General features: G+C 34.6%; 2 protein-coding genes across 2 annotated transcripts; both read left to right on the top strand.

The window, feature by feature from the left end:
• Window positions 1–831: 831 nt before the first annotated feature.
• LOC104890478 (GDSL esterase/lipase At5g08460) lies at window positions 832–5,443 on the top strand. Its single transcript, XM_010675986.4, has 5 exons — window positions 832–1,116; window positions 2,244–2,371; window positions 3,288–3,527; window positions 4,152–4,407; window positions 5,130–5,443. Exons 1-5 carry the CDS (start codon window positions 852–854, stop codon window positions 5,354–5,356), a joined length of 1,116 nt encoding a protein of 371 aa, XP_010674288.2. The 5' UTR covers window positions 832–851; the 3' UTR covers window positions 5,357–5,443.
• Window positions 5,444–6,031: 588 nt separating this feature from the next.
• Window positions 6,032–12,957, top strand: LOC104890474 (7-deoxyloganetic acid glucosyltransferase). Its single transcript, XM_010675981.4, has 2 exons — window positions 6,032–6,622; window positions 10,314–12,957. Exons 1-2 carry the CDS (start codon window positions 6,109–6,111, stop codon window positions 11,261–11,263), a joined length of 1,464 nt encoding a protein of 487 aa, XP_010674283.1. The 5' UTR covers window positions 6,032–6,108; the 3' UTR covers window positions 11,264–12,957.
• Window positions 12,958–15,320: the final 2,363 nt, after the last annotated feature.

Genomic DNA, 15,320 nt, shown 5'->3' on the forward strand with positions numbered 1-15,320 from the left:
GTATGAAAGGGAAAATAAAATATATTTTAAAATTCATATTTTCATTTAAAAAAAATCAAATGATGCTTGTTTCATAATCTAAATATAGTGATATATAATAATCCAAACCTTTATAGGAATTAATGTTGATTTGGTTGGTCATTTTAATCAAAGGAAACTTAGTTCCACATTAAATACTTGTATAATATAAAACTGGGGTGTTTTCTCTCATAAAAGTTCAATTTATTTAAGAAATGCATAAAAATAATGTCCCGTGGTGCCTCTAAAAAATAAGAACATTCTCAAATGATAATACCGTCTCACAATTAATTTCAAGAGGGTCAAGCCAATCTTCAAGAGACTCCTTTATCTAATATTATAAGATAAGACAGTTTTGCGTAGACTAACTAAAGATTAGGGGACACTAACAATTTTCTTTAAGAATTTATATATGATACGAAATATTATCTTTTAGAAAAACAAAAACAATTAGCTCTGAACTATTTTGACAATATATACTCTCCATAAGTCCATATAAAGATTATGTCCGAGTTAATCCAAAGTTTATGAAGGTATTATCCAAAGAAAATCGGCCAAAATTAGGATTATGATTATAATTTCCATGACATACATAATATGTGTTCATCTTCCTTTATACCCAAAAGGACATTACAAGGAAAAAAGCATGCATAAAATAAGTTATCAAGGAGGGAAATTGGGAATAAAAGGAACAACTTTAACAACCATTGTAGACAAAAAGTGTATCTTTGTGGATACAAAAGAAACATCATCTTCTTATTATATATAATACTTCATACAATATAACAATAAGTTGCTAAAAAAACACAAAAATAGCTATCTAGTTAGACATCATGTCGAATTTAGGTTTGATGAGAAAATTGAAGACATTGAGCATTATCAATAAAATAGTTCTTATTTATGCATTTATGCATGCTAGTTTGGCAAGTGGTCAACAATTTACAGCAATGTATGTCTTTGGAGATTCATTAGTTGATAATGGAAACAACAACTACTTAAACGCCCAAGCTAAGGCAAACTTCTATCCATATGGGATTGATTTTTATCAAGGGCCTACTGGAAGATTCACCAATGGGAAAACTATCATCGACTTTCTGTGTAATTCCATTTATCTATACTTTACATATGTACATTTATTGATTTTATCTACTTTATATGTGGTGAATGATTGAGAATTTGAGATAATTATTACTATAAATCATATGAAGTATGCTTATATCAAGGACTCTTGAGTCTAATAATATCGTTCTTTATCTTTCACATGTGCGATCAAGGTTTAAATCTTGGTGGAAGCAGATTTTAAGATTGCGGGGGAGGGAAGGTGAAGGTTGGGTTGCTTATTAGACTTACAGTAAGTATCTAGTACGAAGGCGGTCTAGAGATAGGGGGGCTATTTTTTTATTTTTTTTTTCCTTATGGGGTGTTATTAGGCATGACATTGGATTTAGTTGGTAAAAGGCCCCAAACTATATGGGTCACAAGCTCATATTATTAATTCAAAAGACAAATATGCTATAAGGGTATATGACATGCAATGTGTGGATGTAGCCTATAGGATCGTTGACATAGCACGAACCACGGACGACCTATATATGTTTATGTTATAGAGTTTGAGATTACGAATTTAGGATATGATTCTCTTATCTTTTATACCATCTTATTCTTATACAAATTTTTTGACTAGTCTATCTTATTTATTCACAATATCAAAATTTATAAATTTTATATATGATTCGTTAGTGTGAAGAAACATAATTATGACATAAATAAACATGTGAATCAATTTTAAAAAAATAACATGTATAAAGAATTGGATTTATGTATGCATATAGTGAAGATTTTTGTTTGTTTTTAGGCTTTAGCCTTTAAGGAATGGGGGAGCAAGGTTGCACCCAAAAGTTCTAGTATATAGGGTTATTATTTCCGTTTTTATGTTTTGGGATCTATTTCTAGCCTTATTTTGTTTAGTTGATTAGAATATACTACACGAATCTTCTAATTAACTTTTGCCCCATGCACATTTATATTTTTTGCACTCTCTCCTCAAAATAATAAATCAGTTTCTCTCTTATTTATGGGGCCATGAATATAGCTAACACATTATATAAGTGAACCACGTTAAATTCGTGCTTCGATTCTTCTTTAGTTCTTCATTGTTTATTGCTTTAGTTATAACAAAAATACTAAATCAAGTATTATTGATTGAATTTGTTGGTGATGTGCAGCTGAATTGCTAGGACTACCTCTTCTGCCAGCCTTCGCGAATCCTTTCTCTACTGATAGAGACATCATGTATGGCGTAAACTACGCCTCAGCTGCTGGAGGGATTCTTGAGGAAAGTGGACAAGGCTTAGTACGTAACTAACCTCCTCTAAATTTCTAAAAGCCTTAATTACTAATTAGCTTCTTAAGTTCCTAATTTCCCATGTACACCCTGACCCTGTTACTGTTAGTTAACAGAAATCTCCTAATTAATACTCATCACGTTTATCAATACTCCCTCCTGTTTTTTATTACCTATTTTTTGTTTCTATTTTTGAAATATACCCACTAAGGATGCGTTCTTTTAACTTTATTGGACATGAACTTATCTGAACTGAACTTATTAGATATGAACTTATCTGAATTGGACCTGGACTGAACTTATTAGACTTGATAGAACCTTATTGGACCTGATTAGACCTTATTGGACCTGATTAGAACTTATTAGACCTTATTGGACCTGATTGAAACTTATTAGACCTTATTAACTTTTAGCAATTGGAACTTATTGGACCTTATTAGACCTGATTGTAACTTATTGCACCTGATTGTAGCTTATTGGACCTTATTAGACCTGATTGAAACTTATTGCCCTGATTAAACCTGATGGAAACTTATCTGAACTTATTTGAACTTATTAGACTTGAAACTTAATTTATTAAGGTGAAGAGAACGCACCCTAGCTTTTCATGACACACACATTCAACTTTAATATAAATTCATTTTTTTTATAACTTTCTATGTTCATAACACATTTATCTTAACTCTGTGCAAAATAAACGGTTAAACTAATAAAGGCTATTAGCCTATTAGGTCAATGTTGAATCAAATCCAATTCAAGTTACTAATATAATTCGGTTTCCGGGTCGAAACGATGTATCCATATTCGTCCATTTTCAAATTTGAATTTTGAGTTGCTTAAAATTTGGCCATTTCTACTTACACACCATTACACCATATTTGTCATACATGTGTAATTTTACTTTTATTGGTGTAAACTGTGACAGGGGGAGAGATTTAGTTTCAGTAAACAGGCAGAGAATTTTGGAATCACAAAGAGGCAATTGCAGAATCATATGAGTGAAAAGGAGTTGCAACAATATCTTGAAAAAGCCTTAGCAGTGGTCATCCTAGGAAGCAATGACTATGTTAACAATTACCTAAATCCTGGTTACCGTACTCGCTCCAAATTTAAGCCCGACAAATATGCTGATATTGTCATCAACCAATACACTAAACAAATTACGGTAAAATCACTTCGTTTTCCTTGGTTATATACAACCTCTCTCTTTTCCTTACTACTTAAATGACATATGTTCTTTTGCAATAGTATTATCTTTTTCCCTCAAAGAAGCAATTATATATGTTGTGTCCGAGTTTAAGAATCAAGGGTGACCTAATTGATTGGAGATCCTCCTCTCACCCTTGTGATAAGTGTTCGATTTTTTCCCCTTATAAAGTGGGATCCCTAATTTTTCTGCCACTTGTGCTAAGGAATATTTATCTTACTTTTAAAATAAATGTTATGTACAACAATCCGAGTTTATATTGTTTAAATCATATACTTGAAACCTAATTTGTTAAAATCATATACTTGAAACCTAATTTTCCCTCCATTTTGTAATACTTTATTAATAAAATTGCATTCCCGTCTAATGACTATATAAGACTACATTTTAATCTAGGACATATTCATGTAGTCACTAACACTATTTTTATAAGAGTGAAGGATAGTCTAATGGTCATAGCTTCTCTCCCGGTTCCAGAAAGTTCTGGGATCGATCCTCGCCCTTGGCAAGTTGGAATCCCCTTTATTCCCCCAACTCGTCAAGGTAAAGACTAACACCATTTTTATAATGTTGTATACATAGGCACTATATGATCAAGGACTAAGACGCTTCTTCTTGGCGGGAGTAGGGCCAATTGGTTGTACCCCTTCTCAAAAAACAGCGGCTGGACTGCCTGCTGGTAAATGCGTTAATTTTAGCAATGATGTTATTCAAATGTTCAACACAAGGCTTAGAACCCTGGTTGATCGACTAAATGGCACCCACCCAAATGCAACTTTTGTTTTTGGAGATACTTTTCAAGGTTTGATGGATATACTTACTCATCCTGCCACTTTTGGTAAGACTTGATGTATTCATTTTAGATTTGTATGCTTATTAATCTAGAATTGTTTTTCCTATAGTATCATTAATAACACATTAGCAACGGTTTTTTATACTTAAAATATATGTTGCTCGGACTCGGGTACTCATGTCTGACACAGATATGTGTCCAAGTGTCTTGACTCAACTATTTTGTGGAAAATTTTCAATTTTTGAGCCCAAAATGAAGTATCGAAGTGACACACGTATGTTCGAGTGTCAAGGATCCAACACAGATACTTGAGGTGAAATCAAGAATCAGAGCAACATAACTTGAAACAAACAAACCACTAAAGTTTTTCAAGGTTACAAAGACCCGTCTTTGCAATCTCTTTGCATTGAAGAACATCAACTATTGTTCATTTCTCCAATTCATATATATAACACCCGTATATACGGATTTCTTAGTATTGAGGTAGGACTCTAGGATAGACTATGAAGTCTCCTCACTAATGCACTTCTGTTTCTCCTTTAAACATCATATAAACACTGATGTAACACTTCAACTTGCTTATATAAAAACTACTAGTAGATAAACATAAGCATTCTTCTGTTTCTCCTTTAAACATAATATAAACACTAATGTAAGACTTCAATTTGCTTATATAACAACTACTATAGTAGATAAACATAAGCACAAAATTTATAACTACTACTAAAAGTTTGTATCATTTGTGAATTGTGAATTGTGAATTGCAGGGTTGACAGAGTTGGAGAAAGCATGCTGTGGCGTAGGCCGAAACAACGCAGAAAAAATGTGTCTTCCTTTCTTAATACCATGTTTAAACAGGGATCAATATGCTTTCTGGGATGCATTTCATCCAACCCAAGCTGTTCATAGGTTCCTAGCTTTAATGGCTTACAATGGCCCTAAATCTATTTCTCATCCCTTTAATATCAAAGAAATGGCCCTGCTTCAGACCTGACTTTTCTGTTCTGTTACAAAGATTTCTGAAAATTGTAAAGTTTGTACTCTAATGTAAGTTGTTAGCCGATTGTATAAAACTAATAAAGGCAGCATCAACATGTATAAATAGCATTTGTGTTTGAATTAGTATAAGAATAATACTATGTGATTGACTTTCTGAATTTAAGGAAATGGAATTTTATATTAGTAGTACTGAGAATTTTCTTGCAGAGTTGAGATTAATATGTTTGGAATGAGGATTGCAGAAGGTTTCATCCTCTATGTTATGTCTGATTGACTGTGACTATTAGTACGATTAGCACCCACAACAGAATTCTGAACAGCAAATTCCAAAGTCAATACTACTGTTAAACATGATGATCTATGTTGCGCAGTTTGATCCTGAATAAGGCTTTGTTCTCCTCATCTTATTTTCACTTATTCTAGGATATACTATTTATAGTTAGAGACTTAGAGGTAATAAGTTTGGACTGGACTGAATTGGACTCTGGACTTTTCGCAGTCTGTTTACGACCCTGGTGATAATGTCTCACACAAGGTCATATATATGAGGCAACGCTATTGCTAATGGACCCTACTAGGCACTAGCAATCACAATTATTGATTTTTGGCAATACATCGATATCAAAACTAGATTATCCAACATATACTTTTCAACACTACATCATAATAATTGGTTCCTCAGCTATATGCCTGTACATAACCTCATAAACCCAATCTCTTTTCTAAGACTAAATTTTGATAGCAAAAATGGAACACCAATCTTCTACACCTCATGTGCTCATCTTTCCACTTCCAATACAAGGCCACATAACTCCAATGTTAAACTTAGCTGAACTTCTTTGCCTTGCTAATCTTAAAGTAACCTTCCTTAATACTACCCAAAACCACAAACTTCTAACCCGAAACACAAACATTGAAGCCCGTTTCGCCCGCTACCCTGGCTTCGTGTTCAGCATAGTACCTGACGGGCTAGCTGATGAACACCCACGAGCTGGTGTGAGCAAGTTCAAGGACTGGTCGAGTGAGTTGGTGGAGAAGTTAGCATTAAGTGGTGAGCCCCTTTTGAGAGAGATGTTGGTAGGATCAACAGGAATAGATAAAGTTACATGTTTGATAATTGATGGGTGGATAAGCTTTGCTAATGAAGTAGCAAATGAAGTTGAGGTACCAGTGATTGCATTTAGGTGTTCTAGTCCATGCTACATGTGGACTTATTTCTGTATTCCAAAGCTCATTCAAGCTGGAGATATACCCTTCAAAGGTATGCATTTTATAGTGAAATACATACCCACATGAAAAATTCTGATATAATTGTTGTAAATCCCAAGTTTTTTAAAAAAAAAAAATTCGTAAGAAGAATTCCTCTAGTTTGCCCTCGCACAGGGCTTTCACCAAGAGGTCCATTACAAGCCAGACACTCCTAACCCCCCTCCCTCCTTAAATCCCAAGCAAATGCTTGGGCAGGAATTGAACCCTAGACCTTGTTAGGAAAGATGATAAAGCTCGCCACTTGATCGAGCCAACCCCAAGTGATGTATTAGTACCTATCAACTTATCAAAACTTTTTAGGGTAATTTTATGTTTTCTTAGTTTTAAGAGTTGGATTAACAAATATATTTTCCATCTAAATTCAAAGAGCCTAAAATGTAACAAAATAAAATATAGGCGGGGTTCCTTAATATTGGGGGCCCTGAACGGTCGGTCACTCTGCTCATATGTCCAAGACCCCTCTGTTGTCAAGGTTTCTCCTTAACTTATTAAAGAAAACGAGAATAAAATCCTAGAATATGTTGTACAATATGATGTAGAAAAGAGGAAAGGAAATAATAAAGATAAACAAGATTGTAGGAGACAATTAAGGAAAATCTGTACAAAGATAACAATAACCATGATAAGATCAAGATGGAGATTTGATCTTAGCCCCATCACTGTTATTCATCGATATTCCTTCACAAGGTAGTTGTTTCAAGTGTATGATTAATGTAAGAATTCAAAACTTCAAAATTACAACCAAAGTATAATTGTATTAATAGCTCCCACGAGAAACACTCCTTGTGATAGAAAATCATATTTAATGTAAAAGCTACTGTCATTAGTCAGGCATTACAAACAAAATCATGTGCTTGTAGAAAAAAAATAGAAATTAAGGTACTTTAATCAGATCTTTCAACATTAATTAATGTTCAAATAATATTTCCAATCATTTCTATATAATCTATACATCTAAGCTACATATTCATTAGTTTCCAATACCCAAGTTTAATGGAGAAATTAGATCATAATCAATTTTCACTTTCACCTCATGTGCTTATATTTCCTATTCCAGCACTAGGCCATATAACCCCAATGCTACACCTAGCTGAACTTCTATGCATTGCCAACTTTAAGGTAACCTTTCTAAACACAACCCACAACCACCAACGCCTGACCCAACACGCCGACGTCGAAGCTCGTTTCGACGTCTATCCAGGCTTTGAGTTCAAGACAATACCCGACGGGCTGCCTGACGACCACCCTAGGACTGGTGAGAACAATATCAATGATTGGCTGAAGGAGGTGGTTCAGGGGTTAACATTAAGTGCTAAACCCTTTTTAAGAGAGATTTTGCTTGGATCAAGTAAAATAGCTAAGAAAACATGCTTAATAGTTGATGGGTGGATGAGTTTTGCTAATGATATAGCAAATGAAGCTGAGATACCAGTAATAATATTCAAGTGTGCTAGTGCATCTTGCAATTGGTCTTATTACTGTATTCCAAAGCTCATTGAAGCAAGTGAATTACCCTTCAAAGGTACACATCATTACTCTCTACATACATTTGTATGTCTGAACTTTCTCAGTAATTAATAAGTCAACGGGCTCTATTCTCCTCAACTTACTCTCATTCGAGGTGAATAAGAACATAATATAGAGTTACGTCCAAGGTCAATAAACACTACTTAAATCCAATTTTAAACTATAATAAGTCCATATAAGTTCTGAAAAGTTAAGTTCTAAAACAATAATTTGAGAAAGACTAAATTCAGGGATGATTATTTTTAGCTAATTGAAAACAAGTAGAGAAAAATTTAGATCATTTCCAATTCTTTAGGGAGAGATGGTAGCTCAGTGGAATACCATCCCAAATTTCAAGGTATCGTCCAGGGTTCGAATTCTCATCCCAACAATATGTTGGGCATTTAATTCTGGACTATTTGGTGTTGTACCCGACCTCTGAGCTGGTGTGCCCTATAGGCTAGTAGCCTAACAAGGGTTGATCTTCGGACCAACTATCTTTCCTAATAAAAAAAATTCCAATTCTTTTATTCGCATTTCATTTACATCAGACCAAACAGTGGCGGATCCAGGATTTGAGCCACGTGGGTTCGGAGTAGTTCAAACATAAGTTTCGAATTACGTTTTACTATCTAGAGCCAGGGGGCGGCTTTTAGCATGTTCAACATGTTCCATGGAACAGGGCCTCTTTATTGTGAGGGCCCCAAAATAGAGAAAGTTCAAGTAGTAAAAAGAAAAAGATTATCTACTTATTTAGACTACTTTTTTTTCATAATATGATTATGTGAAGTATGGATGAGCTATTACATTATTGAATTCTTCAAATACGAGATCGCACAGGGCCTCTATATAGTTCGAGACGGGCCTGTGACTAGAGCTGTATTTCTTTTAATGAATAGGGAAACTTTCAACAATTGTGGCGGAGGTTCCATTCTTAATTATATCGTTACAAAAATAACAAAATAAATTTTTGTATAACAAAAAACTATCATTATCTTAATACAAAGTCGTTATAAAATGAACTACGGATTGAGTATCAATTATTACGACAATTTTCTTTAAATCCACTACCAACCAAGTGTTGAAAGTAATTACATATCCATGATATGAAACGATGAAAAAAAAAAGAAATAATATAGAAACTAGCACAAATGAAATCTAAAATGACAACTAACAACAAATTCAACGCTCTTCGTATTTTAGTTTGGGTGATAATGAGCTTTGTCATGATTTTTGTTCAGAATTGATGTATAAATTCTTCCATGTCAAATGTTAATATTCGCACATTTAGTTTATAAAATGCACCTATAATTTTTTTATAAATATTAACACACATTTCATTACATATCACGTAAGTATATGAGCAGTGAATGTCAAGTAATTATATAGTTAGTGTATGATTATTTGATTCCTTAAGCAAGAAAACTGAGAAGAGAATGGAAACTAACCTCAACTCAATACCTTTTGAGTTTTGACGTATAATATTTAATAGGTGGTGATATATTTACAAAGATAAAGGAGAGGTAATTAATAAAGGACGGACTGAATAAACGAAATAGAATACTTGTAAATATATCACAGGTTCTACTAAGATATAAAACATAAGCTATAGACAATTAGACTTGTAGTAATTAAGGATAAGGAAAAAGGAAAGAAAAAGCAACAATGAAGCGAACTTCAAGAAGAGTAGATCGAACCCGTGACCTTGAACGCAAGGACTAAAAAATAGCACGCGGACTCTACCACTGGAACACAATACTATACACTGAAATACTACGCGCGCTTAATATATACCCTGTCATTATTTTCCTTATTTTTCCAGTTTTGCCCGATTTTTTCCCGGATCCATGTGGGTTCAGTTGAACCCACTGAACCTACGCTGGATCCGCCACTGAGACCAAACACTCTTTTTGATGAGATTACACCATCTTATTCAAGGGGAACATAAAATCCCACCGGCCACAATTACTCATCACCATCGTAATATTGTTGTTGACTTGCTGCTATTAATATTATTACTACTACTCTTAAATTCTTAATAATACAACATTTCAAGTCAAATTAAAGACCTGCATTCCAAAAGCATAATCTTCATTTAAATTTATATTTGTCATATTTTCAGGCAACATACTAATGGTGTTTTAATTCTTTTAATGGATTACATTATCATTAATTAGATGAAGCAATGGATGAGTTAGTAAAGAGTTCGCCAGGAATGGATAGCTTCCTTCGTTACCGTGATCTCCCCAGCTTCTGCCGGAACCAAGACACATCCTCGTGCCAAGACCTCCTACATTTGTTCAATGGCGAAATACAACGAAACAAGCAAGCACACGCATTCATTCTCAACACATTTGAGGATCTGGAGGATCCTACACTTTCTCTCATTCGTTCCGAATGCTCGAAAGTTTACTCCTTAGGACCACTACATGCTCACCTCAAATACAAACTCAGCCAAAAGGAAACAACATTGTGCAACAATTCCTCTAGTAACTTATGGGAAGTTGATCAAAGTTGCATATCATGGTTGGATCAAAAGCCTAACAAATCTGTTGTTTATGTAAGTTTTGGGAGCTTAACTATCCTCACAAAGGACCAACTTAGAGAATTTTGGGCAGGACTAGTGCATAGTAAGAAGTATTTCCTATGGGTTATAAGGCCTAATCTCATTATAGGAAGTGAACTTGATAATCCAACCCCAGATGACCTCTTGGAGGGAACCAAGAAGAGAGGATGCTTAGTGAAATGGGCACCACAGCAAGAGGTCTTAGCCCATCGCGCTATTGGTGGGTTCTTGACTCATAGTGGATGGAACTCGACACTCGAGAGCATAGTAGCTGGGGTGCCAATGCTTTGTTGGCCTTACTTTGCTGATCAACAAGTGAACAGCAGGTTTGTTAGTGAAGTATGGAGAATTGGGTTGGATATGAAGGATGTATGTGATAGAACTATAGTGGAGAAGATGATAAATGATCTAATGGATGTGAAGAAAGATGAGCTGCAAAGATCAATGGACAAAATTTCACAACTAGCAAAGACAAGTATCTCGGAAGGAGGATCCTCATATTCGAATTTTAACCAATTAATCGAGGATATTAAAGCAATGTCTAAGAAAGGGGAGCATTAGATACAATCACTGGAACCTTAGGAAAGTAGATGATTATGTATAAACTTCCTCTGTTTTTTCTTTGTTTTTTTTTTAATTAAATCACTTGAGCGCAAGATGGTTAAACATTATGAAAGAGTATAAAACCATTCTTGGGGTCTCAACCATCATCTTAAGTTCTTGATTGAATTGATCCTTTAACATGGTATCAGAAAAAAAAAACATGGTATCAGAGACAGCGTGATATAAAGATCACAGGTTCAAACTCATCCACCCTGCTGCATCCACGGGAATACTCATTTCATATCTTCTTCTCATTCTCATGCTGATCACCACCTTTCCTTTTCAATGTTGAAGCGAGGGAAGCCTTTTCTTTACAAGGTTTATATACTTGGCCAGGCAAACCCTTCGTCGAAGAAGTACATCTGGTAGACAAAAGGGCTTTCAATCCCAGTGGACTCTCGTATGACAGATCGTGATAAAGTATAAAACTATCATATAACTCCGACCATCGGTTTAAGTTTTTGGTTTATTTGCTCATTTTGATACGTTATATAATTTGATTTAAATTTTACTCAAATTTGTATACACTCGGCTACACAAGTTTTTTTTTCTTTTCATGTGTATCATACGATCATATTTTTCTAAATTGTTAAATGTAAAAATATTCAACTTCAAACATGAGTTAAGATTTTATTTTAATATATCAAAGTGTACGGTGTCGTGGCACATACGGGTCGAACTCAGGAAGGTGCAAGATTAAACATTACTTGATTCTAGATTATAAAATAATTACACAATTCAGAAATGGAGAATAGTCTAAAAACTAAGGCTAAACTAATGACAACATATGACAACTATGTGAATATGATAATTAAAACACTAAGATCAACCATCACCACTAATATGGATTGATCAAACCATAACTCGCTTCCCAATTATTCCATTATGACTTTGGTGAGTATGATATTCCCTTATGACTTAGCAATAAGCACAGTTGCGAACCGAAACTAAATCCTAAATCATTCATTAATACCTAAAGTTCACTTTCATGATAACAAAAAGGCCTAACCAACATGTATATCTCCCATTTTCATGGCTTACATACACAATTAGAAGCATTAAGAGCCGATGTCAATTAAAACCCAATTTCAATCCTCACCTATTTTCGTGGAAGAATTTGAATTAATGACAAGATGATCCGAACTAAGACTAAACTTTCGTTGATGAATTCAGTTGGTAGAATAACAATTTAGTAAGCAAGCATATATAATCCTAATCTCTACTCCAACTTTCATTGACAATACAAGCTAGGGCTAAAATAAGATGCAAAATTGACCACAATAACAACCTTGTCAAACCCTAAGCCTATAATTCAATAAAATGGGAATTAGAGTAACAATTTACATGATCAATCAATAATAGGGCTCAACTTAACCTTGATAGAAAAACTACTCACTAATCATGGCATTGAAAACAATAAGTATAATTAAAGACCTGATTGAAAAGATCAAAGGGAGAGGAAATAGTAAAACTCATTGATAGCGCTTGAATCGTAGAAGAATCCCAAACACTTGATCAAATTAATCTTCAAACTCAAGTGTTTGTATAGAAAACTGAAATTAGGGCTAAACTCTAATAATAACATGCATAACTGAATAGGAAGAAACATCCCCTATTTATATTTTCCGGAAAAAAAAAACTAAAAACAAAAACTGCGAAAATAACATAACATAAGTTGCTGCCCGCGTTTCCGCGACTCGCGCTCCAGGCTGCGAGTCGCGGTAAGCTCTCGGCATTCTACCACAAGTTGCCGCCAATACCGTGACTCGTGGTGAGCCTATGCCTCTTTCCTTCCTTGGACTCTTCAAATACCGCTTCCAACCCAATTTGCTCTTGTAGGAGGCCCAAATACCTCCCTCTTGGACTTGACATCATATCCATGATGCTATTAGACTTCTAAATAAGCCACAATGTATACTTCTCCCATAGTTTGACATTTCTCCTCAAATCCTGTTATTTGGGCACAAATCTATTAAAAAATTAGTCCAAATCATACCATAATCTCCCTCAAAGTGCACCAAAATAGGAGCAAAATGCGGATTTAACAACATGCCAATCAGTCAAAAAGATTTGAAAGCATTATTGTACTTCCATGAGGGGTACTCGTGGTCAAAAAAATAAAATTTAGTGCATGATAAACATATTGACATTAGGTTGGCATCACGCAGAAAATCTTGTGCTAACATATCATAACAAGATCTGTTCATTATTCAAATTTAGAAATTATTATCAACTATGACTATATAACTTTACATCTCAGATTTTGAGTTAAAACTTTCATAATCCCATATTCATTAGTTTCCAATACCCAAGTTCAATGGAGAAATTAGATCATAAACAGTCTTCTGTTACACCTCATGTGCTAATCTTTCCACTTCCAGCACTAGGCCATCTAACTCCAATGTTACAACTAGCTGAACTTCTATGCATCGCCAACTTTAAGGTGACCTTTCTAAACACAACCCAGAACCACCAACGCCTGACCCAACACACTGACATCGAAGCCCGTTTTGAGCAGTATCCAGGCTTCGAGTTCAAGACGATGCCTGATGGGCTATCTGCAGACAACCCCCGGACAGGTCAGGCCGATATCAAGGGGTTGATGATGGCAGCGATTGAGAGTTTATCAAGAAGTGCAGAACCCCTCTTAAGAGACATATTGCTTGGATCAAGTGAAACAGCTAAAATAACATGTTTGATATATAGTAGATGGGTGGATGAGTTTTGCTTGTGATGTAGCAAATGAAGCTGAGGTACCAGTAATAATGTTCAAGTGTTCTAGTGCATCTTGCAATTGGTCTTATTACTGTGTTCCAAAACTTATTGAAACAGGAGATTTACCCATCAAAGGTACATATGCACTACTCTATACATACTAACATACATCTGTATGCATGAATTTTTTGAGTCGTCAAGTTATTAGTTAATAGTAACTAGTAAGTAGTAAGGCTCTATTCTCACTAGGGATGGCAACTCAGTCAAGGATTCGACCCTAGTCTGCTCCGATCTGAAGGAAAAAATCCGAGTTGACTTCGAGTCGGAGGCGGGCCGGAGACTGATCTCATAAAATAATCCGAATTCGACTCCGGTTTTGAGTCAATCAACATTTTCTCTTATTTATGTTAATGTGTTATTTATGTATTAACTGACTTCGACTTTCAGCCAACTATATAGGAGTTTCCCATTGATAAAATGATTGTTAAAAATAATACGTCCTTCATCTTTTTTACTTGCAACACTTTACTAAAAGGGAAATAATTAATTACTTGCAACACTTTCTACTTTTGCTTTTCTTTTCTCTCTATCTCTCTCCAATTACATGGGACCTTCTCTTTTTTCCTCCCCCTACCCAAATTTTGCATTGAAATTAATGGAAAAAAAGTATTGCAAGTAAAAAAAGGGAGGAAGTAATAATATTTAAATTATCTGTATAATATAAGATTTTCATATAATTATTAGAATAAATTGTAATGATTAAATTATAGTATTTACAAGACTATTCTATTATAAAAGATGGGTAGAAAAATAAGTCGGATCGGGTTTGGAGTCGGATGTTCGGATTTTAAGTCGGGTCGATTCGAAGTCGGATTTTAAGTTGGGTCAGATTCGTATTTTCGGAGCTGGATGTCGGAAATGGACTCGGACTTGGATTTAAAATCTGACTTTTGTAGAATCGGAGTCGGGGACGGGTTATGCATAATCCGGCCGGTTCAAGTCCAACATTATCTGACAATTTATTATTAAGTTCACTTAATTAGGACGCCTTTAATCATTAACCTTTATACGGATAATTTTTCTTTTTCAGATTACAATAGGTCAAACCGAAATCAGACAATCTATTATACAAGGAAACAATAAACATACAATTTCATAATTAATTATCACCCTTGTTGTTAGCATTGTTAATGCTACAGTATTACTGGTAGTACTATTACAGAACAACATTATCACAAGTAACCTATAAATGGCTCCACATTCCCATGTTTCACAATCCCACATGTCCATTTAAGGAAAA

Source organism: Beta vulgaris, chromosome 4, assembly GCF_026745355.1.
Source record: "Beta vulgaris subsp. vulgaris cultivar EL10 chromosome 4, EL10.2, whole genome shotgun sequence".
Lineage (NCBI taxonomy): Eukaryota > Viridiplantae > Streptophyta > Magnoliopsida > Caryophyllales > Amaranthaceae > Beta > Beta vulgaris.